General features: G+C 34.7%; 1 protein-coding gene across 1 annotated transcript in view; it reads left to right on the forward strand.

Moving 5' to 3' along the window:
- The window catches only part of LOC133795335 (uncharacterized), a 35,412-nt gene extending 24,383 nt beyond the window's left edge, over positions 1–11,029 (forward strand). Inside the window, exons 3-6 of the mRNA XM_062232789.1 lie at positions 7,245–7,266; positions 7,575–7,632; positions 7,743–9,827; positions 9,910–11,029. Coding sequence (XP_062088773.1) covers positions 7,245–7,266; positions 7,575–7,632; positions 7,743–9,827; positions 9,910–11,029 — 3,285 coding nt within the window. The remainder of the gene's footprint in view (positions 1–7,244; positions 7,267–7,574; positions 7,633–7,742; positions 9,828–9,909) is intronic.
- The last annotated feature ends 13,719 nt before the right edge of the window (positions 11,030–24,748 follow it).

Here is a 24,748-nt window from a genome sequence, read left to right on the forward strand (position 1 = left end):
CTAGCCTGATCATTCTGACAAACCCTAACGAGTGAATCAAAGAACTCATATAACATAAACAAGAGTTTAAAGTAACTTCAGGATTAAGATCTATGTGTATATGATCATCAGTTGATATATTTACTTAATACTTCGAAATTGTATTTAACTAAGTATTAATAAACATATCTGGTCCAGTTTTATATATTCTCTAATATATAAAGTACCTCCACTAAAGTGTCCTACTACACTAGTGATCCAGATCTAGATCACATGTATTTATAATACTAGTGGACTATACTTGGAGTAATTAATCTAAATATTTCATAATTTTATTTTACTGCGAACTATTCAAATTCATTTATCTCAAACACAATCCTCTCATACCAATTCATGGTTGAGATCGCATATATGAACTTATGAATTTTTCTGATATTTACTTAATATTATCATAGAATAATATAGTCCATAAAATATATGCATAACAAATTTAATTAATTGTCTACTACATATGCTTTCAGGGCACAATTCCCAACATACACGTCGCCCCTGATATTGTTTTCCAATATTAGAGGCGACTGACAGCATGTCACCTCTAATAATCCCAATATTAGGGGTGACGTATAGTCGCCCCTAATATTGTTGCTTCTAAACTGGTTTTTCTTGTAGTGTAATGTGGAGAGTCGGATGGGGAAGAGGGTGCGGCGAATGGGGTTGGGATAGGGTCGGAGGTGGGGTTTCAGGCGGAGAATGGTCGGATTTGTAGAGAGAAGCGAAGAGGAGAGAGAGAGTGTGACACAAAAATGAGGAAGAACAAGGGGCTCTGGAACATATACCCTAGAACTTTTCACTGCAAATACCCTAGAACTTCGCCGCAAATATGGACAGTGATAAGTAATTAGTAAAACGACATCATTCTACTAAAACCCTAAACCAATATCATTATTTGCGGCACAAATTTTCGACACAAATACCAACAAGCTAAATAAGGCCCGCGAAATTTTCCCAACCAACTTTTTACCCACATTTTTGTGACTATTCAACTATTTTGAGGTGATAATATCGCTGCAAATAGTATTTAATCGCCGTTAAAATATTCACAACTTCATGCCATTTATTGGGACATGTATTTGTGGCGAATAACTAAATTCGCCGCAAATAAGGGTATTATTTGTATCGAATTAGTTGCGCCGCAAAAGCTACTTTTTCTTGTAGTGACACTTGGACATACATATGTCCAATTTTGTAACTCTCAATATTATATTACAAAGTGTGACAAATCACATTTGTTACATTATTTAATATAATATTAAAATAATTTAACAAATATGAATATTTCATTAATTTTAATTTTTATCTAAAAATCAAATATATAAAAAAGTCTTCCTTATACTAGAAGTAATAATAAAATATTAAAAATGACATAAAAGTAAATAAAAAATTTAAATAATGGTGCTCTAATAAATATGCATCATACTATATAGTATGCTAAAGTCGATATAATTTTTAACATGTGTCAAATTTAGCACAACTTTTAGTACACTATAAGAGCAATATTTTCGTAGGGTGTGCTATAACAATTTGACTACTTCCATGAAAGAGTATATATGCTAGTACTCTGATTATTAATTAATGAAACCTTAACAATTACAGATATGTAAGGAAATCTAAAGAACTAATAAATCTCTAGTACTAGAGGATAAGATAATCAGAACAGAACGTGCTTAATTAAGATATTAATATAATGAACATGCAGAACCCCAAGATAATGAAGGTCGTACTTATACATGTTGAATTTGCATATATATATATATATATATATTATAAGTTGATCACTGATTTGTTAATATTTGATAACTATATTTTCTCGTGCTAAATCATATAAAATAAAGTAAGAAAACAGAGGGTAATTTTTTATAGGAATTTTTTTGTGCAACTAACAAAAAGAGATGCATCGGTATACCTTTTTTTGTTTGGATCCTATGAACAATTTTCAACACGATTTTTTTATAATTGTGTATATTATAGTTATTTAAAGTATTTTGTAAATTTTCATAAAATTTTGAATAACTTAAAATATCAAACACAATATTCAAGCATATTAGTTGTGTTTGATAAATTTTTATTTTTGAATTTTTTAAACATAAATATTATGTTCAAACATAATGGAAATATTATTTTTATTTTTGTTTCTGTATTTTAAAAAAATAAAAAATTGTTTGGTAACTATTTTTATTTTTAAAAACGAAAAATAATAAATACGTTTGATAATTTTTATTTTTATTTTTTGTTTAGTAATATAAAATGATTTGAAGAATAGAAGAAAAAAAACCGAAAGTCGAAAACCTTTTAAAGTTTTTTAAAAATAATTCTATTTTTAAAATTTAATGAATTTAATTAAAGTTTTTAAAAATAATAAATAAAAATAGAGTTATCAAACACTATTTTATGTTTTATTGTCAAACTTTTAATTAATTAAATAAAAAAATTATTTTTTTAAGTGTTACCAAACAACACCATTGTTTTTTACGCGCATAAAAAAATAGTTACGAGTGCAATAACCTATTTGAATCTTGTTTTTGGTACTGTAAATTATTCATAATTTTCTGAAAATTTGTAAAATGCTTTAAATAAATATAATATACACTATCATACAAAAATTTCATGCTAAAAACTATTCACAAGGTGGAAACATTGTGAGATGCAACTTAGAAATACCCTATATATATTTATAACACATTTTACAGTGCAAATAGTACCACAGGAAATATAGAATAAATATTTCTACATTTTGGGAACTGATTATTCATCATCAATCGATAATGGGGAAAAGAAAAAACTGCCCCGTAAGTTTATAATGTATATAATTGTTACAGAGTTAGTAATATTTTTTAGCAAAGTTATCCTGTATACGAATACATTTGAGTTAAAATAATTCAACTGATTGGGTTAAAAGATTTCTTTTATGAAATTTAAAGGTTATCGCGTGGTAATTAAATATAATTAAGGCTTGAACAATGGGTTTTTATTAATTTTTTTTTAGAGAAGTTAGCATAAATATGAGAAAATTAAATTAGTTTTTATATTTATGGATTGAAAAGAAATGTCATTTAATATGGTAGGTTTTGGGATTTTTTTTTAAATGTGGTAACTCCATAAAATATAAAAATTAGATTACCCTAAATAAAAATTAAAAAAAAAATCTTTCACTCTCTCTCCTCTCCCACGTACTCAGACCTTTTCTTCAACTTTTCTCTCTCAGCAACGGTAGAGCTCCGGTTACCCAAATACCATCTATGAGCAAGTCCTCTTAGCAAAGCTCTAGTTCTTCTTCTTCTTCGTTGTCATCATTTTCTTCTTATATGGTGTTGACGCGGCTTTTCGCCAACAGTGAATTATGAAAATATAGCTGGGATGGATTAGTGCTTAAGGATAAACCGTAATAAGAAAATGATACTTAAGAATACTAGAAACGAAAAATCAAGAACACTCGTTCCTTTTTACGTGGTTCGGAGATTAAAATCCCCCTAGTCCACAAGTCTGTATTATTACTGTATATCTCTCTATATTTTTACTGAGTATTTGCATTACAGAAAACAAGCAACTCCCTCCCCTATCCAAGGTCTTGGTATTTATAGAAAAAGCAATCATTGGGCAGACATTGGGGTCATCATGTGAATACAAATCTCTCATGTAACATGTCTTGCGCTAATGATGAATATAACAATTTATATTAAGGTATGGTCTAATCATTAGGTAAAACTGATCATGGGTCATCTGACAATATCGGACATGTGATGTCTGAACATGCACGATTATATTACGTGTCCGGGAATCAGGGATGAACGGGCATGTGGTATCTGATCACGCACGTTTATATAACGTATCCAGGTTTATAAAGATCCATGGACATGGCAGATCATTAACGTATCCGAGCTGAGCGTAGTATCAGCTCGCGTCTCGGATGCTTTGCTTCATAAGTGTTTCCAGATCGTGTCTATTGCTTTGTATTTATCAGCTCGTGCTATTTACTTGAGGAATCGCGCTGCCATTACAGAGGAAATGTGAACTTGTGGATCGTCTATTATAGTTCTTGGCTAGACAGCTATACCCGAGCCGTCAGAAGGCTCGTGCTGAATTTAAGGACGTACATATGGTTTTAATGTTATTATTCTTCTTCTTTTTCACATTTGATTTTGCATTTTAAAAATGATTTTGCACCTTAGATTTGATGTTTTTTTTTTCTTCCAACCCTAACTGTAACTAGTTACCATAACGATTTGTTTAGCTTTTTTGTTCGGTTCTGATTTTTTTTAAAACTATTTAAGTACCAAGTAAATTGACGACTGATTATTTTTATTCATATATAATTTTTTTCAGACATAGTTGTAATAAGTTACGATAACGATCAATTTATATTTTTTTTGTTTGAATTTTTTTCTTTCTTTCACAAATGACTAAGTAACCAGGTACCATGACGAATCATATATATTTTTAGTTCTGAATTTTTTTTTCAAACCTAGTTGTAACCAGCTACGATTATGATCAATTTATATTTTTTATTTGGTTCTGAATTTTTTTTTCAAGGTCTGGATAAGTAACCAGTTACCATTGCGACTGGTTTTTTTTTTTCTTTTCAAACTTAGCTGTAACCAGTCACTATCACAATCAATTTAATTTATTTTTTTCATACTTGTTTTTTTTTTCTTTTCTAGATCTGACTAAGTAACCAATTACGATTCATTTGTATTTTGATAGTAGTACATTACTAAAAATCAAAATTATTTTTATAGTTGTAACCAATTACCACCACATCACTTAAAAATTAAAAATGATTTTGATACCAGTTACCACACAACACTAAAAAAAATTGACTATGGAAAAAACATTGAAGGAGATAATAAAAAATGAAAGAAATGAAAAAGAAGAAGATCATTGGGAATAAAAAGCATGATGAAGATCTCAGTTTTTTTATTTTTTAAATAATATGAGAAAAAAAATGTTTTATAACATATGAATAATAAAATATATTACAAATAAATTAAAATTATAAAAATAAATTCAAAACATATTAAAACTAGCTACTTAAAATAAAATATGGTATACACATGCATGGGAAAAAAAACTCCCTTAAAAATGTAAAAAAAATATATATGTCATAAAAAACTTATCAAAAAAAATTGTCATGTTTTTCAAAATTTTAAAAAAAATTTGTAATTTTTTTTTAATTTTTTATAGTGACTTTTGTTTAAGTATATAGTCGGCTTTCATGGAAGATATCATGTAACCGTTTATTCAATTATTTTCTGGAAATTATGTACGGAGATGCTTCCTTATCATGAGCAATATTTCACCTGAATAAGATACGTATTTATGTCCATTTCAGACGAAGGAATATTACCTTACCCATTTTCATGTGGCTGATATTTGTACAACTCAATTGAGATTTCAGGGAATATATTCCTTATATAATAATAATAATAATATTAAGATTCTATACTATTTTTAGTCCCTTTTTTACGATGTACCCTTTGTTTTAAAAAATAATTTTTTTTTGTATATGTGTTTTATCATATGGTTAAAAATGGTTAACTGTAGGGCTGAGTATAAAATCCGAAAAAACCGTATACACCGACTTTTCGAACACGAAAAAAATCAAAACCAATTAAACCGAATACCGAAAAAACCGCCATTGTTCGGTCGGTTTGAAAATTTTTTCCGGACCGACCGGCGGAACCGAAACTGACCGAACAATATAATATATAATAATATAATATTATATAATTATTCATTATTAAAATTATTAAATAAAAATAAAAATAAATGAAATTATGTTCTATATATTTATGTTTTAAAAATGCACAAAAATGGATTCCAACAATCCAAAAAATTTAGATTTTTAACTAAAACTTTCAAAAAAAAAAATTAATTTAAAATAAAATAAGAAATTCAGTTTGGTCAGTTTAACCGACCAAACCGCGGTCCAAAACGGTCAGTTTTTTCTTTTAACTGGTTTAGTCGGTCGGTTTTTGGATTGCACCAATCCGGACCGAAAACTGAATTCTGGATTTTATGTTATGAAAAAACCGCCCAAACTGACCGATGCTCACCCCTAGTCAACTGATGTCAAATTTAGACAATATATTTTCAAATGATCACCACCACTGCATTGATACCTTTTGGAGTTCCGCATATTTCGTAAGTCAATGATTCTGCAAAAATTGTTATATTGTTTATCAATAATAAAATATTATATTAAATAAGTGTGAAAAAATGAGTTTCTCACATTTTAAAACATAATTTGAGAATTACAAATAAGTGGGATAAATGCGTGTGTCCAAATTTGTTAAATACTTTTGGGAATTACATATCTTACAAAATCAGTAACTATTGTTAACTTTCGAAAGATCACTCAATAATGTGAAATGAGAGTTACAAATTTATAAATTGAATTTCATGAGTCATTAAGTTATATGGTTGTTGGAGATATGATTTTAACTCTCATTAGGCGTATGGAAGTTACAAAATCAAAAGGAGAAGAATATTGACGTTTTTGTGGCAAAATGCAAAAAATGGGAGATTACAAGCTCTGCGGTGCTGACAGTCAAATCTCATTTTTGAATTTTCATTAATTTTAACATTTGGAACACTTCAAGTAACTCCCAAATCATTTAATACCATAAACATCCACTTTAACTTTGGTAACAACGAAGGGTTGGTGGAATTTGAAATTCAAATGATGTCTCAAAATTCTATAAATAGAGACTATTTAGTCACTTGTGAAAACATATTTTTCATCCATTTTAGCACTTGACTAAAAACAATAAGACTTGATAATAGCGTGATACTGTCATACTGCCCAAGCTCGGGGCTTTGAAAGAGTCTGTAAGTGTCTTACTTTGTGTATTCTGTATTTTGGCAATTTCATGATTCATTTGTTAGTTTTTCAGTTCCATCTGTATTTTGTATTTTGACAGTATTTCGGTTCATCTCCTATTTTGCCAGTTGCATCTGGCAGTTGGATATTGTTTTAATTGACTGTTTGCTTACGTGGCTTTGTTTTGTGTGACTGTATTGTTAGGTTTCGAGTTTTCTAGTGTGTGCTGAGTTAATTAGTTTTTCTAACGATTTTCTGTTTTGAGCATGGCTGGGTATTTTGAGTTGGTTAGATCTTAGATCTATATATGGGTTAATTGATGCTCTCAGCGGTGAGCTTGTGGTGTGGGTTTTTCGTATAGTTTGTTTTTGTTATCTTTCTTTTACAGGTTGAAGAACTTGATCTTGAGAGTGTGTTCATCCATGGCTAGCTGTGATTGTTCGTCAGGCTGAGTATTGGAAGAAAGTTAGATTTGCAAGAGTTCAAGTGTGAAGATTCAACTAGTTCAAGCTAAGGAATTTTGCAAGAGAGACAAGTATAGATGATTTACTATTTTGATTGTAATTTCAGAGATACTGTGTAAAACTGGCAATTCATATCTTAGTGGAATTCTTTTTCTGGACTAGGTCCCAATGATTAGCCATTACTTTGTGTAGTGGTGAACCTTGTAAAAATTGCTTGGTGTGAATATTTTACTTGTTCTTTGTTATTTCTTTAGATCTTGTTTTACTTCTTCAAGTTTATAGATTCTTAGGTAGTATATCACCTTCATTTTGGTATCAGAGCATTCGTAATTCTTGATTACTGTTTCCTCGGTGTTTCAGTTTGGGTGATTTGTTTGCCTTTGATTCTTTTTATTCTGCTGATCCATCTTACCCTCTCTTAGTGTCATCTTCGAGAGTTTTTTTGTTGTTGTTGTGTTGACAGTCATGGATATGTTTAGAGAAGGAGGATCTACCACCAGACCTCCCATGCTTGAAGGGGCTAACTATCCTTATTGGAAAACAAAGATGAGAGCTTATCTTAAATCTGTAGAAGAACGAGTTTGGATGGCTGTTTCTGAGGGTTGGACACCCCCAGCTGAGCTTGTTGGAGATGTTGATATTGCTAAGGCTGCGAGCAAGTGGACGACTGATGAAATTGAGAAGGCCAATTTTAACTCTGAAGCTCTCAATGCCATTTTCAATGTTGTTTCCACTAATCAGATGAAAGTGGTTGCAAATTGTGAGATTGCTAAGGAAGCATGGGATAAGTTGAAGATCAAGAATGAGGGTACTTCGGCTGTCAAGAAGTCAAGACTGAGATCTTTAGCCAGAGAATTCGAAAATCTTACCATGGATGAAGAAGATTCGATTGCTGATTTTCATGCGAAGTTGTGTGATATTTCGAATGAGTCCTATGCTCTAGGAGAGACCTACTCAAACGATAAGCTTGTAAGGAAGGTTCTTGGGTCTCTTCCAAGAAGATTCAAAGCCATACTCACATCTATTGAGGAAGTTCATGATGTTGAAGATATGGATCTGGATGAACGGATTGGTTCTCTGCAGAATTATGAATTAACCCTAAAAAGATGGAGTAAGGGAAAGAAAGTGAAAGACAAGGAAACTGAGAAGACTGGAGGTAGCTTGGCTTTTGTTTTAAAGGAAACTCGTGACCAAGAAGGAGAAATGTTTGATTCTTTAACAGAAGAGAAAGTTGCTCTCCTTACTAGGAATTATGCGAAGTTTTTAAGAAAGAATATGAGGAAGAATACTTTTAACAACAAAGAGAACATCTTCAAGAAGAATTTTCCTACTAATCAGAAAACGAGTCAGATTCAAGACAATAAGAATAGGGGGATTCAGTGTAGAGAATGTGATGGGTATGGACACATACAGGCTGAATTTGCTAACACTCAGAAAAGGAAGAAGAAGGCCCTTGTTACAACGTGGAGTGACAGTGACGAAGAGAAAGATGGGAGTTGCAGTGAGTTTTCAGATCATGAGAAAAATGTCATTGCTTTTCTGGCCAAAGAAGAGGAAGTTGAAAATGAAGTTGGGGATAATGAGAGCAGCTGCTCTGAAGCTGACAGTCTTGATCAGCAAACTGCTTATGAGCAAATGTATCAACAGTGGCTGACTATGGTTCAAAAAGTTAAACTTCTTGAAGAACGAAATTCCTCTCTTAACATGACCAACTCCAAGCTTGAAGCTGAGATAAAACACTTGACCGAAGAATTAGAAAAGAAGGAAGAGAAGTTGTATGCTGTTCAAGCTGATCTCATTCGAGCCAAACAATCTTTGGAATCAATACCTCCAGGAACAGCTGCCTTAAATCATCAGCTTCATCTTCAAAAACCATATGGAGACAGGACATCTATTGGTTACAAGCTGTTATACAAAAAGGGAGACAACCTTACCATTGGTGAATCTCTTGGTTCATCTGCTGCAGATAAAACACACACTGTTATTGATGATTCTGGCAGTCAGAGGAATGGATCTAATATCATAAAATCTCATAATGAACAGAAGCAGAAGTTCATTCCAATTTGTCATTTCTGTAATCGTCGTGGCCATATTAGACCGAGATGTTATCTGCTTCAATCTTATCTTAGAAAGCTTGTAGGAAGTCAAGTTAGTACATCTCGATCAACCCTTGCTGAAAGAAAAGAGTATAAGGAGGTTTGGAGACCAAAGCTAACGAGATGCTCTCTGGAAGATAAAGGTGTTTCTGTTCTAGTAGCTCATACATCTCTTTCTTCTTTTAAGGATGATCAGTGGTACTTTGATAGCGGATGCTCCAAGCACATGACTGGCAACAAACAGTTGCTAAATAACTACAAAGAAGGGACAGAAGGACTGGTCACTTTTGGAGATGGCAACAAGGGAGCAATTCTAGGGAGAGGCGATCTTGTGCTTAAAAATCTTCCTGTGGTCAAAGATGTGCTTTATGTGAAGGGACTGAAAGCAAATCTCTTAAGCATAAGTCAGCTGTGTGATCCAAATTTTTCTTTTGCTAGGCCCATAGTCCACATGTCTTGTAAAGTCTACTGATGGATGTTCTATCTTGTCTAGAACAAGGTCTAATGATAACTGCTACATTCTGGACAATACTGAAGTGTGCTCTAGAGTTTCATTAGATAAGTCTGACTTATGGCATTATAGACTTGGTCATCTGAATTACAGAGATTTGAGGAAGTTGGTTAAACTTAAGGCTGTGAGAGGGGTTCCTGATTTCAAAGTTAGCAGAGAACATGTGTGTGGTCCTTGTCAGCAAGGCAAACAAGTGAGAGCTTCTCATCCTCCTATTAAGATGCTTCTCACGAATAGAGCTCTTGAGTTGTTGCACATTGATTTGATGGGTCCTATGCAGACAGAGAGTCTCAATGGAAAAAGATATGTGATGGTGTGTGTTGATGACTACACTCGATATACCTGGGTTCAGTTTATTCGAGAGAAGTCAGATACCTTCGGAGTGTTTTCTGCCTTGTGTTTAAGACTTCAGAATGAAAAAGTCTTAAAGATAGCTAAAGTGTTTAGACTCAGGAGTGACCATGGCAAAGAGTTTGAAAATGCTTTATTCGCTGAATTTTGTGATCACATGGGCATTGCACATGAATTTTCTGCTCCAAAAACTCATCAGCAAAATGGAGTTGTAGAACGCAAGAACAAAACTCTTCAAGAAATGGCCAGAGTTATGCTGAATGCCAAAGGGATTTCTCAAAGATTTTGGGCAGAAGCTGTTAACACTGCATGCTACATTAGTAATCGTGTGCATCTCAGAACTGGAACTACTCAAACAGCTTATGAATTGTGGAAAGGTAAAACTCCTAATCTGAATTACTTGAAGATTTTTGGTTGTACCTGCTATATTTTGAATGATAGAGACTATCTTGGAAAATTTGACTCCAAGAGTGACAAATGTATGTTTCTCGGATATTCTCCTAATAGTCGTGCATATCGTGTGTTTAATAAACGAACTAACACTGTCATGGAGTCTGTCAATGTTCGTTTTGATGACACAGAGGATTTGTCAGATGATCTTGATAATGATGAGGATGGTTCAATATCTGCCTTGGTACCTCATTCACAAGTTCTCATGCCTAATATTTCCAGTTCACCCTCATCGTCTTCCTCTACTGATCATACAGAGCCATCTGGAGAATCTGAAGATGTGGTTGTTGATAGTCCATAGTTTGAACAGTCAGTTGAATCTTCTCATCAAATTTCACCAGTCAGGTTGTACAAAAAGGGGCCTCCATCATGGATTCAAAAAGCACACCCTCCTACTGTTGTCATTGGTGATCCTTCAGCTTCTATGGTTACCAGAAGAAAGGTTGCCAATGAAATTTCTCATTTGTGTTATCTGTCTAACATTGAGCCGAAGAATGTCAAACAAGCTCTTTCTGATGAGCATTAGGTTGCAGCAATGCAAGAAGAACTTTTACAGTTTCAAAGAAATGAAGTATGGGATTTGGTGGACAGACCAGAAGGGAAGAATATTGTAGGCACAAAATGGATTTTCAAGAACAAATCGGATGAGTTTGGAACTGTTACTAGAAACAAAGCTCGCCTTGTTGCTCAAGGATACAAACAGGTTGAAGGCATTGATTTTGAAGAAACTTTTGCCCCTGTTGCTCACCTTGAATCAATTCGATTACTTCTTGCTATAGCCTGTCAGTTACAGATCAAACTTCATCAAATGGACGTGAAGAGTGCCTTTCTGAATGGATTACTTCAAGAGGAATTCTATGTTGAGCAACCTCAGGGATTCATTGATCCTCATCTTCCTCAACATGTTTACAAGCTTAAGAAGGCCTTGTATGGTCTAAAACAAGCTCCACGGGCCTGGTATGAAAAACTTACCTCTTATCTTCTCACACATGGTTTTATCAGGGGCAATGCTGATCAAACTCTTTTTATCAAACATCTTTCCAAAGGTATATTCATTGCTCAGATTTACGTGGATGATATCATTTTTGGTTCTACCTGTCCTAATGAAATCCCTAAATTTGTTGACATTATGAAAAACGAGTTTGAGATGAGTATGATTGGAGATTTAAGTTTCTTTCTAGTATTACAGATTCGCCAGTTAGATAATGGCATTTTCCTTTCCCAGAGCAAGTATGCTTTAAACATGTTGAAAAAATTTGGGCTGGAGAATTCTAAACATGCTAAGACACCCATCGGTACCTCAACAAAGCTCTCACGTGATGAATCTGGGAAACCTGTTGATCCAACTCTGTTCCATAGTATGATAGGTAGTCTTCTCTATCTTACTGCTAGTCGCCCAGATATTTGTTTCAGTGTTGGTCTGTGTGCTAGGTATCATTCTAATCCCACTGAGTCTCATTTCACTGCTGTTAAACGAATCATGAAGTATGTTGCTGGTACCTTAGAGTTTGGTCTTTGGTATACGTGTGACACTAATATGTCTCTTGTTGGTTATAGTGATTCTGATTGGGCAGGGAGTCTAGATGATAGAAAAAGCACATCTGGTGGGTGTTTTTATCTTGGGAACAATCTTGTGTCTTGGTTGAGTAAAAAACAAAACTCTATTTCATTATCTACTGCTGAGACAGAATATATAGTTGTTGGTAGTTGCTGTACTCAATTAATTTGGATGAACAAAATGCTTAGTGACTATGGTTTTCCCCAAGAAACTTTGACTATCTATTGTGATAGCACAAGTACAATTAATATTTCTAAGAATCCTGTGCAACATTCCAGAACAAAACATATTGATATTCGTTATCACTTTATTAGAGACTTGGTTGAATCCAAAGTTCTTGTTTTCTCCCATGTTTCCACAGAGGCCCAATTAGCTGATTTATTTACTAAGCCACTGAGTTCACAGACTTTTGCTCATCTTAGAAAATGCATTGGAGTTTGTATGATTTGATCTAGTACTGTCCAGAGAAGCTCATTTTTTTTTAGTTTTTTTTTTTTGTGTGTGGTGGTTACATTGTCTTCTGAAGCAAGTTTGTTTTTCTCTTGTTTGATTTCCAGTTTGTTTGGTTGAGCTCTTCATTCTTCTCAGCAGAAAAGGCTACCTTTGTTGGATGCAATGGGAAGGGTTATCTTGTAGTCCATTAGTCATTTAGTAGTATGCTCCTTCTCATTTGGCTTTTCTGACTAAAGATGACGGCTACATCTCTGACAAAGAGTGAAAGCATCTGCTGGTTCTTTTAAAAAAAAAAAAAAAAAACCCAGAGTGTTTAAAAAAAATATATTGCTAAAAAAAAATTTCAAGAGAAATGAATCAAATTCTTTTGAGGGAGTGAGCTTTTTAGCTCACATGAGGACACTTGCACACACTAAGGAAGAATTCTAGCTCAAGATTCTGTTGAAATTTTTTTTAGAAATCATCTTGCTTCGTTTGGAGATTTTCTTTGTATTGCCACTAACTTGAAATTCTTGTTTTCTTTTCTCTGTTCTCTCTGGTCTTTACTATTTTTTTGTTCATTCTTCTCCTGCATTTTCTATTTTTTTTTTCTGTGTGTGGCTTTATCATTTTTTTTTTTGGCTCTGTGGAAATTTGTGTTTTTTTTTTATCTGTTTGGATTTTTGTCAAGTTTTTTTTTACGTTTTCAATATTGGTTTTGTGGTATCTTGTTGCACAGGCTTCTTTTATTTTTTTTGCCAAACATGGTCAAGGGGATTTTCCTTTAAATACATAATGTTCATCCGTCTGTTCCTATTCTGCCCTATTTTGTTTCTCGTATTGTGGCTAATATCTTCTTCGTGTGTCAAAGTTCAGTCTCAGGTTTCTACAGGTATCATGGCCGAGGCTCTTCCCGTCTCTTCGTCTGTTCCTCCAGTTCAGTCGTCCGTGTTTCAGCCTCCGTTAGCCTCTTCCTCGCCAGGTATTCCCTATGCTCCTATCTCTGGTTGTCCTCCTGATGTGTTATCCCCTGTTGCATCTTCTCCTTCCATTGTTCCATCTGGTTCGTTTCGTGGGACTCGGGTAAAGTCTGTTGCCCACAAGAAAAAAACCTCTCATCAGTCTGCTCAGGTTCCTCGATGAGTTACTCGAGCCTCCATTAATCTTGCTGGGTCTTCCTCTTCACCCCCCTCAGCCTTCTTCTGACCATATACCTTCTCCTCCTCCTCGTAAGAAGTCTAAGGTTTCTACTGGTCTTTCATCGAAACTTCAGCAATCCAAATCATCCTCGGTTGGCGGTGAGTCTGATCCTAACTCTGTCTATTTTTTTGTCAATCGTTTTGCTGAAAAAAGGTTTAAAGATTTTGTGTCATTTCGTAGATTGCATTTTGAAAATTCTGTCGTGTTAGAAGATTTCCCTAGGCTTCTTGAGCTTCTCGAGTCTCGTCATTGGGTTAACACTATCTCTGGTCTAGTCATGTCTTCACAAAATCTGGTCCGGGAATTTTATTCTAACATTGAAAAATCTCTGCTTGATGCTCAGCATCCAAATCGTTTTACTGTATTTTGTAGGGGTAAGCGTATTTCTTTTGCTCCATCCACTATTAGGGCTTTAATGAATATACCTTTGGTTACTAATGTTGTTTATAATGCTGAGTATGCCCCTGATTTAAACCTAGTGAGTTGTGAGCTGACAGGTCAATCTGATTTTTGCTGGAATGAGGTTTCAAATGATTTTCCTACTCCTTCTTTAACTAGTTTCTATCGTGTTATGCATAAGGTTGCTCTAACTAATTGGATTCCAAATTCACATACTTCAACTGTAACTGCTGATATTGGGCGTTTTCTATATGTTGTGGGCACTGGTGTTTCCATATATTTTTCTGTGCTTATGTTTGACAGGGTGTATCAAGCTTTTCTTACCAAGAGTCGTCGGTTGTTTCTTCCTTATCCCTGTTTGGTTCACAAGGTTACTTTGGCTGCTCATCCTAAGTTTACCTCACAAGATGTTTTCCTACCTCTTCCGGTTCTCGATAAATCGTTTCAGCCTCAGTCCTCTAAACCTGTTCCTCCTCCTCAGCCACTGAAATATCCTCTTTTGAAAGGTTTACCTCCTGCCTCTTGGAAATACAAGTTGTTTGAAATGCTTTACTCTCAGCAATCTCAGTTAGACAGTCTTCAGAGTTCTTTGCTGCAATCTCAACAGCGTTCCAAGGCATTTGAACGCGAGGTTTTGGCTCAGTTAGCTGGTCTTCGACAGGTTGTTCAATCTCTTTCTCCATCTGTTGTTCAGGGGGCTGGTTCAGTGCCTCAGACTGTTCATTCTCCGGCTCATTCCCAGGGGGAGTTGTCTCCTAATGCTTCTGATAAGGCTCCGAATACTGTCCAGGGGGAGTTGTCTCCTAATGCTTCAGATAAGGTTCAGCATCCTGTCCAGGGGGAGTTTGTTCCTGCTACTGATGGCACTTCTGTCTCTGTTCCTACTCAATCCTCGTCTCCTCCACGAAAACTTATGTGTGGAAGACTTCGTCGGTCGGCTCGTTTATGATCATTGAGGGGGAGATTTGGGTAGTTCTTGGGTGTTATGTTTGTTTGTTGTTTCATTTATTTTGTTGTTCTTATTTTTGCACTGATCATAAAATTGCCAAGGGGGAGATTGTAAGTGTCTTACTTTGTGTATTCTGTATTTTGGCAATTTTATGATTCATCTGTTAGTTTTTCAGTTCCATCTGTATTTTGTATTTTGACAGTATTTCGGTTCATCTCCTATTTTGCCAGTTGCATCTGTCAGTTGGATATTGTTTTAATTGACTGTTTGCTTACGTGGCTTTGTTTTGTGTGACTGTATTGTTAGGTTTCGAGTTTTTTAGTGTGTGCTGAGTTAATTAGTTTTTCTAACGATTTTCTGTTTTGAGCATGGCTGGGTATTTTGAGTTGGTTAGATCTTAGATCTATATATGGGTTAATTGATTCTCTCAACGGTGAGCTTGTGGTGTGGGTTTTACGTATAGTTTGTTTTTGTTATCTTTCTTTTACAGGTTGAAGAACTTGATCTTGAGAGTGTGTTCATCCATGGCTAGCTGTGATTGTTCGTCAGGCTGAGTATTGGAAGAAAGTTAGATCTGCAAGAGTTCAAGTGTGAAGATTCAACTAGTTCAAGCTAAGGAATTTTGCAAGAGAGACAAGTATAGATGATTTACTATTTTGATTGTAAATTCAGAGATACTGTGTAAAACTTGCAATTCATATCTTAGTGGAATTCTTTTTCTGGACTAGGTCCCAAGGATTAGCCATTACTTTGTGCAGTGGTGAACCTTGTAAAAATTGCTTTGTGTGAATCTTTTACTTGTTCTTTGTTATTTCTTTAGATCTTGTTTGACTTCTTCAAGTTTATAGATTCTTAGGTAGTATATCACCTTCAGAGTCCATAGAAAATAGCGTACATTTAATCTCTTCCCTAGTTGGAATTGAAGTCAATATATTTTGCTCTGAGAGGATCCAAGATGGGAATATAATATCTGAAAGAGCACACAAGGAAGCATGTCTAATGGGAGAGAAGGTGAGAAAGTTGATATGTGATTTTCTCTCGAGAAGATGAAAAAGTTGGCTGACCAACAAGAGTGAAAATAGTCAAAGGATTATTTCCTATTGAAGTTTATTCTTTCTCCCAAGTTACTGTTTCATTGGTTGGTAGCATTTATGAGGGATTCCAATCCCAGTGAAGAGGCTAGAATGTCAAAGGATTAGGAGCTAATGGAGGAGCAGATAGTCCAATCTGAGCAGTCCAACACGAAGTCATTTAATGAAGTGTCTGCTGAACCAGTTGAACTATGTAGTAATGAGAAGGCAGACGAGATAATAGAAGAGGAACACGAGGTAGACATAGGAGTTAACGCAAAGCTAAGCGGAGAACAAAACCTCCAGATAGAAGCTCTAAGGGGAAGGTTCATTGAAGTCATTTCCTTGGAACTTGAGGTGAGCATTGTAGTAAATGAAGAAATAGTAAATATAGGTGTACTCGTGAAGATGTATGGGAAGAGAGTTATACCCAGAGATTGTGATCACTGAAAGGAAGCTAGAGGATCAAAACCATGCAGGAAGGTCTGTGGGGGATATTCTTCGACCTTAAAGAGGACTGCCAGTATAGTGGCCAGTATGCATCCCCTCAAAGCTCTTGGGCCTGACGGGATGTCAGACTATTTCTACAGGAAGTATTGAGATATTTTCGAGAAGGAGTGGTCAATTTCGTCCAAGAATTTTTCTCCACTGCTCGGTTTGATAGGCAATTTAACTACACCTACATCTACCTAATTCTAATGGTGGAGAGTCCTGACAAAGTTGACCAATTTAGACCTATTGGCCTTTGTAACTTTGCCTATAAAATTTTGGCTAAGATGATAGTTAAGAGGATAAGACCACTTATGGATAATCTTATATCTGCAAACCAATTTGCATTCATCCCTGGTAGATGGATTGCGGAATCGTCGGTGTTCACTAATGAGTTGGTTCACTCAATCCGTAAGAAGAAGAGAAAGGGTGTCTTGATGACCATCAAATTAGATATGCACAAGGCGTACAACAGAATGGAATTGCCATTCATTTTACGGGTCCTAAAGGCAAATAGATTCGGTGAACCCTTATGTAGCTTGGTTTGGAGCAGTATCCCATCTGTGTCCTATTCTATTCTTCTAAACGGCTTCCCATTGAGGAAATTTGCCCCGCAATGTGGTTTTAGACAAGGTGATCCCTTATCCCCATTTCTATTTATCCTTTGCAATGATGTGTTATCTAAGTTAATCCAAAGGAAGCAAGAAGCGGGTGAAATCCATGGAATCACCATTTCTAGGAATGGCCCCCCCAATCAACCATCTAATATTTGCAGATGACACAATCCTTTTCTCTATGGACAATGTTAGAGAAGGACTCGCCCTAATTGAATATATAAAGTCGTATGAGAGATAGTCGGGTAAAAAATGTAGCAAGCATAAATCCAACACCTTGATCTCGAGTAATGTATTGAAAAGTCACAAAGATGTCATTCTCAATGCTTTAAGGTTAAATCCGACTACTGGAGAAGAAAAGTATTTGGGGAACCATTTTGTCTTCAAAATAAGGAAAAAACAAGACTATATGAGGTTGAAGGAAAAATTAATGACGCGTTTAGATGGGTGGAAGGTTAAACTACTGTCTTTTTCACGCCGCACAACCTTAGTCAAATCTATGGCAATGAATCTTCCAATCTATAATATTACAAAGTTTAGACTTCCTCTATCCATCTGTAGAGATATGGATGATGCCACAAGGAAATTTTGGTGGACAGGGTAGGCAGATAAGGACAGGTTCAAGGGTCATCGCAGTTGGGACATCCTCTGCCAACCAAGGGCTTCAGGAGGATTGAGTTTCAGATGTTTTGAGGACATGAACAAAGCCCTCACTACCACAAAAACATGCTTTTAAGACACTTTTTTTAGGGTACTCACCTAGATGCGAGTCCTAAAAATATCTCTTGAAATTTTAGGACACTCATTGAGATTTCTTACAAAATTTCTTGTAGGACATGCAGCGCGAGCCCTAAAAACTGATGTGTGTCCTAAAAGTTTGAATTTCTTTTAACTAAAGTTCCTCGACATTTTAGGACACTCATTGAGAGTACTTAAAGAATTTCTTTTAGGACACACAATGCGAGCCCTAAAAACTTATGTGTGTCCTAAAAGTTTGAATATTTTTTTTTCACTAAAGTTTTATTATATATAAATCACAAAAGAAAAAAAAACAGCCCATTATTTCCCATTATTTCTCTCTCTCTCTCTTCCTTGTATTCTCTCTCTCTCTCTCTCTCTCTCTCTCTCTCTCTCTCGCAAGCTTGCTGCCCAGCCACGATAGCGGCTCTCCGGCCACCCCCCGCCTACACATGCTGGCCCACTGTCTTCCCTGAGCCCCCAAAACCCCCAGCCCTGCGAGCCCTTAGCCTCACGCGCCCCCTAGTCCACTTGAAGGAGCCTCAAAAGTTTGGAAACCATGTGGGTTTCTGAAACTTTTTGGGCATTTTTTGACCACCTCGAGCCAAATGATCACCACCATTGCATTCCTTGTGCTTTAGGCTTCAAAACCCATTGAAGGATCGGATCGAACCACCACCGTGGGGTGGTGGCGCCGTCGTCATCTTCGGAGCTCCGACGGGAGCTTTGGCTACCGATTAATTTTTTAAAAAATAAAAATAAAACATTTTAGGACTCGCAATACGAGCCTAAAAAACCTCACTTTTTAAGGCTCTCAAATAGATGACTCGTGAGCCCTAAAAAACATTTTTTTGTAGTAGTACGTGCTTGCGAAACTAGCGTGGGAGCTGGCCACAAATGATAACAAGCCTTGGAATAACTGCCTAAGGAGGAAGTATTGTAGTAAAAAATCTTTCTGGTCCGTTGAAGGGAAGAGTAATGATTCCCCAATGTGGAGGGGCATTTTGGAAGCTAGGAATGTGTTGTTCAAAGGGTGCCACACTTGGGTTAGTGATGGAAACAAGGTGGATATATGGAAACAACCATGAATTCCATGGCTATCTTATCATGAGTTTTGTGAATTCATGGAATCCCACAGAACTAGAGCCCCATACCTTAAAACAATAGCATATATTTTAGTTCAAAATAGGTGGAATGTCCAACTTCTTTGTGAAGTCTTTGGGGAAACAATGGGGAGAAGACTTGCCTTGATTGATCCGCTTCCTAGTGGCTCACATGATACGATTATTTGGAAAGGAAACAATAGTGGAGAAAATTTAGTAAAATCTACCTATCTACAAGACCAATTGTATCGATTCAAATCCCCCAAAATATCTAGGAAGCAATCTAGAATCCAGCCATCCACATCAGAATAAGTATGTCCTGTGGCGGCCTATAGCAGAAACACTACCAACCATAAGCAATCTGGACTTTGTTCATGATAAACACTGTCTATTATGTGATGAAGCTTATGAGTCTCAAATTCACATCTTCAAGGAATATTCAATGGCTAGGTCCTTATGGTTTGCTAATCCATTCAATGTGAGATCATGCAACATATACAGGCTGCAACTATCAAAGAGTTTGTTGAAAGCATTGCCAAGATCCAAAATGGGAAATTTAGTCTAGATATCCTTGGGTTTGCTGGTTGCATGTTCGAGGCAATATGGAGGGAAAGGAACCGAAGACTCATTTAAGGTACTTAGACCCCACTGCGAAGCTTACTACAACAAGTAATTCATAGACATGAGGAACTAAATCTTTCCAAGGAAGACAATGCAGCGGCGATGATCCCTAAGAAGAAGACAAACTTAGACAGGAGAATCAATCCACAGGTGGTCCACATCTTTTCTACAATGCGGCATAGAAAGAGAACATTGGAGGTTTGGCTTATGTCTCAGCGAATCGCATTAGTAAAGAAATGGAGGTGTGCTCTGTAACGCCCTACCGCCTTAGAGCCGTTACTAAGTGAGTTTAAAATGTGCAATTAACTCGCTAATCGAGATTTTAGGACAAAAGTGTAATTAAATCATAATCAGAGTCATAAATTAGAAAATAAACCTTTCATTGAAAATTATAAAGCGTTTAACATTTGGGATCCCAAAAACATTGTTTAGAAATATTTACAACTCAAAATATAACCATAGTCGACTAGACGACAAAATTCAAGTTTAGTACAATCATCTCCCAAAAACGCCCCTGGCCGTAACAGCCAGGCAGACCAGACATGTACGTGCCACCCGTCACGCTCACCATACTCAAGGTTGATCGACTTTCCCCTTGCCTTTACCTGCACCATAGAGCACCCGTGAGCCGAAGCCCAGCAAGAAAACCCTCACAAGCAGATAATATATGCATATCAAACACATAACATAAAATCAAGCCATCACCAGGCTATACACGTACGGCCATGCCGTCCCAGACGCTTTACCAGGCCCTGGATTCGCGGTCTATACCGTAAGGATATCCCAGGTATCCCTAGGGGTCTCGCACTGGCAACTCGCACTCCGCGTGCTAAACGCTGCTTCCGGCCCCTTGCCGTTTGTTGTGAATTTTCTAATGATTAAAATATACGCAAGTATACGCAGTCACACAAGTAATATAATGATAAGTGAATCGTCTCCACAGGGATTGGTATTAAAAAGTTCAATGTAAACACCAATTAATTACAATTTAGAAATTTAAGAAACTGAATTGAGTGGTTGTTTAAAATAAAATAAAATGAAAGAAATGAAAATATGCTTAAAATTAACCACAAGTTCTAGAGAAATAACATCAAGAAGAATTATCAATGGAAAAATTGGACTTGAATAGTTAAATCCCCCTATGTCAGAAACTGCCCAGAATGCTATAGCATTAAATTTAGCAAATCGCACCAGAGTTAACTAGAATTCCCAATGTGCTCACCAGATTTTTCCAAAACTCGTGAATATAGTTCTACCATCCAATTAAATATATTCCTATATTAAATCAGACTTAAGAACACAAATAACAGCACCAATTCTCAAAAGTTATGCAAGGCAAGTAAAATATTCCTATTCTACTCACTAAGAACAACCTAACAATGGTTATGCTCTTGCATCATTCAAGTACAAACTACTACATTCAACCTTTCCAGAATTAAATCTAGCTTAATAATCTGCCATTGTTAGCCAAACAACAACAAACAATAATCATGAACAACACTTGAATGAACAATGGTGAATTTACGTAAATATGCATTTAAACTTTAATAACTATGACATAGGGTTCTTTAACCATTCAAGTCTCAAAAAGCTTAGCTCATAGCTAAATTAGTATCCAAAATCTGAAATGGAAAATTGATATCCATGAGTTCTAAAATAGCTATTCAAAATTAGGAAATACAAAAATCAAAGAAGAAGAGTAAATGGGACAAATCCGATATAGTAGGTGTGTGAATCCTCCTTGTCCTTCTCGTTCCCCTTCAACAATTGTACTTCTCTCTATTTTTCTCTTTGTTTTTCTGTACTTTTTCTTCTGATGATAGTCCTTCAATGGCTCCCACCAAGGTGATACGTCTTGTTCTCCCTATTTACCAAATTAGGGTACAAAAAATCATCTCTCCAGTTAGAAATCCCCCTTCTTTTCCTCCACTTAGGCCCACTTAATTGGACCACTTTTCTGCCCAAATATAACTCCAGCTGGCACCAGTTATGGACCCATGCCACCTGGCCACGAATTAAAAAGAAATGACACAGCTGCCTTTAATTTCCACGTCAGCAAGTGAGCTCCAGCATGCTGCAGCATGAATTTTAGCAATCTGGAAAGTTTCAGCTTTTGCTTCCAAACCAAACTTCCAATTTTTCTTCTTCAATCCTTCCATGGATAGCTTGATTCCCTTTTTACACAGAAAAATAGAACAAGATTAGTTATTTAATTCCAATTTAAACCCAAAATATTGTAAGACTCCAATATTAGATCAACTAATTATATAGATAGATAACAACTTAAAATTGACAAACAAACACCAAAGTCATCACTCTTTTTATGCATAATTAAGTGTAAAAGTCAAATAAATAACTCTATATCATAGAGTTATCACACCCCCAAACTTAAAACATTGCTCGCCCTCGAGTGATGACTCAAAAAGAAAGAAAGAAAAAACACACAACAAAACCGACTCAATCAACAACACACACACTCAAGAGGATATGCTTTCTTAGGATTTAGCTTAGCAAAGGAAATGCTCTCAGAAATTTATTAAAATGATGGTGGAATATGATGATGATAGTGATGAGTGTGCCTCTTGCCAATGCTCTCAATCAAATCTCGAGTGCTAATTATGCCACAAATGCATATGTCAAGTGTTCCCACCAATAGAATGTGCATAAACCTTCCCAAACAATCTTGATTCCCTAGAAAAAATTACACCTCGATCCTAAAGCTTAATGCTTGCTTCCATATGTTGACTTAGTGAGACCCTCTCCACTAATGTAGACTAACACTACACCCAAGATCAATAGGACTTTAACTAGCTTATAATGTTTGGCTTAGGTTAGGGTAGGATAAAAGGTAGTATTTTTGGCTCACAATACCCTAAACATCTCAATTTATCTAGGATCAATTACAAGCTCACAAACAATTCCCCAAAGATTCACCCACAATATTGACATTTTTGTATTTCTCTTGCCATTATTTAATTCCACACAACTAGAAAATAAAGAAAACTTCAACACAACTTCACTTTTTTGTTTTTTTTTTTCAAAGATGCTACACCCCCAAACTTAGTTTCAAAACCTATTATTTTTTTTTGTTTTTTTTTTATATATATAAATATTCTCTCAATTGGATTCTTCCTTCTACGATTGAGTTTCTCAATTACTTCTTTGACTTGTCGAGCATGCATAAACCTGTTTATATAAAAATATAAGATTTTGTTTGAAACTTTGTCCTGTTCAATCTAATTGTTAAGACTCTTAAAACGAATTGTATTTAAGTATCACATTTACATTTTCTTTTCTTTCTTTCCTAAATTGTGAGTTCCAAAACTGATCAGAAAAAGGTAATGGGTGTGGAAAGGAGTGAGAAAAAGCAGGAGAATGTGGTATCTGATGTGTAGAAGATTGATGTTGAAGCAGAGAATATGTAACAAGTTTTTTAATAATATTTCTATTAATTTACATGCTTTGTCTAGTCACCCGAAAGGCATGTTTAGTTTATATAACGGCTCATTTATTCAAGATGTTAGTTTTTTTTCTTATTATTTTTATTTTTATTGTACCCTATGAAAACTAAAAGTTTTTCAGCTTTAAGATTTTGGTGCTTAATTTGTCTTTCTTTCAAGTTTTATTTTCTTTCAATATTTTAGTGTGATTTTTTTTTCTTTCAAGTTGTGGAGATTATTGATGAGTAATTTTTGTTGATCTCGTGTGTACGTACTTAGAGAGGTTTTACGTGGTCATATATTTGTTTATCTAGATTTAGATTAATTTTTTAAAGGTAAAAGAATGCTATAAACGATAAGTAACATATTTGAAAAAACAAATTACTGAACTTTACTGTTTTAATCCGTTAATCGATCCCTTTTAAAGGATTCTAATGATAATTGGAATCTATAATACAGATCATTTTTATTAATTATGTAATAAATGCGGGTTGTTTTTTTTTGACATGTAATCATATTTTGTAAAAGAATAGAGGAGCTAGGATTTGCATTTTATATTAATTCCCAGCAACAAATTAAACACCAACCACCGATCATTAGAAATTTAATTGATTAAATGAGAATGACCTAATAAAATTGTGCCCCACATTGTTTTATTTGAATATAATGAGATTGCCCGACAACAAAAAAATATAATGAGATTAATTAGGCCTCCCTATAATTAAATGCCTTTTTAATTAAGAATATATCCACACAACACAAATGATCACTATAAGGGCCAAGGTACGTAGAAGCAAGGATTAAAAAATGGACATATAAATCGAAAAATTAGATTCACCTATATTTTCAGTTAGATTTTTTTTTTCTCTCAAAAATCTTTAAAATGTCTGAGAAATGTGATAATAACCTTTAAAGTTTAAAGACTCAAATAAAAATTTCGAATCATCTCTCCACCCAAAATATTTAATCTTGATAGTTTTTTTTTTCCGAACAACGATATTATACAAGTATATATATATATATATATCTATTATATATAAAAAGTGTGTAGATAACGGAAATTCTTTGTTTTAATGGTTTTTTATTTTTTTAATGTTAACTTTAACGGAATATTCTTATATTTAACAAAATATTCTTATATTTAACGATAGTTTGTAATCATTTTTTAAACTTAAATAAAATAAAAATAATTATTAAAAAAATTAAGATAGGATATTTTTTTAGATATTTTACAATGATAATTATTTAAAAATAATAAATAATTAAACAAATTAAAATATGATATTTTTTAGATAATTTTCAAAAATAATTATTTAAAAATAATAAATGATTAAACAAATTAATATATAATATTTTTTTAGATATTCTACAACGATAATTATTTAAAAATAATAAAATCATACATTT

This window comes from Humulus lupulus, chromosome 8, assembly GCF_963169125.1.
Source record: "Humulus lupulus chromosome 8, drHumLupu1.1, whole genome shotgun sequence".
In the NCBI taxonomy this organism is placed as follows: Eukaryota; Viridiplantae; Streptophyta; class Magnoliopsida; order Rosales; family Cannabaceae; genus Humulus; species Humulus lupulus.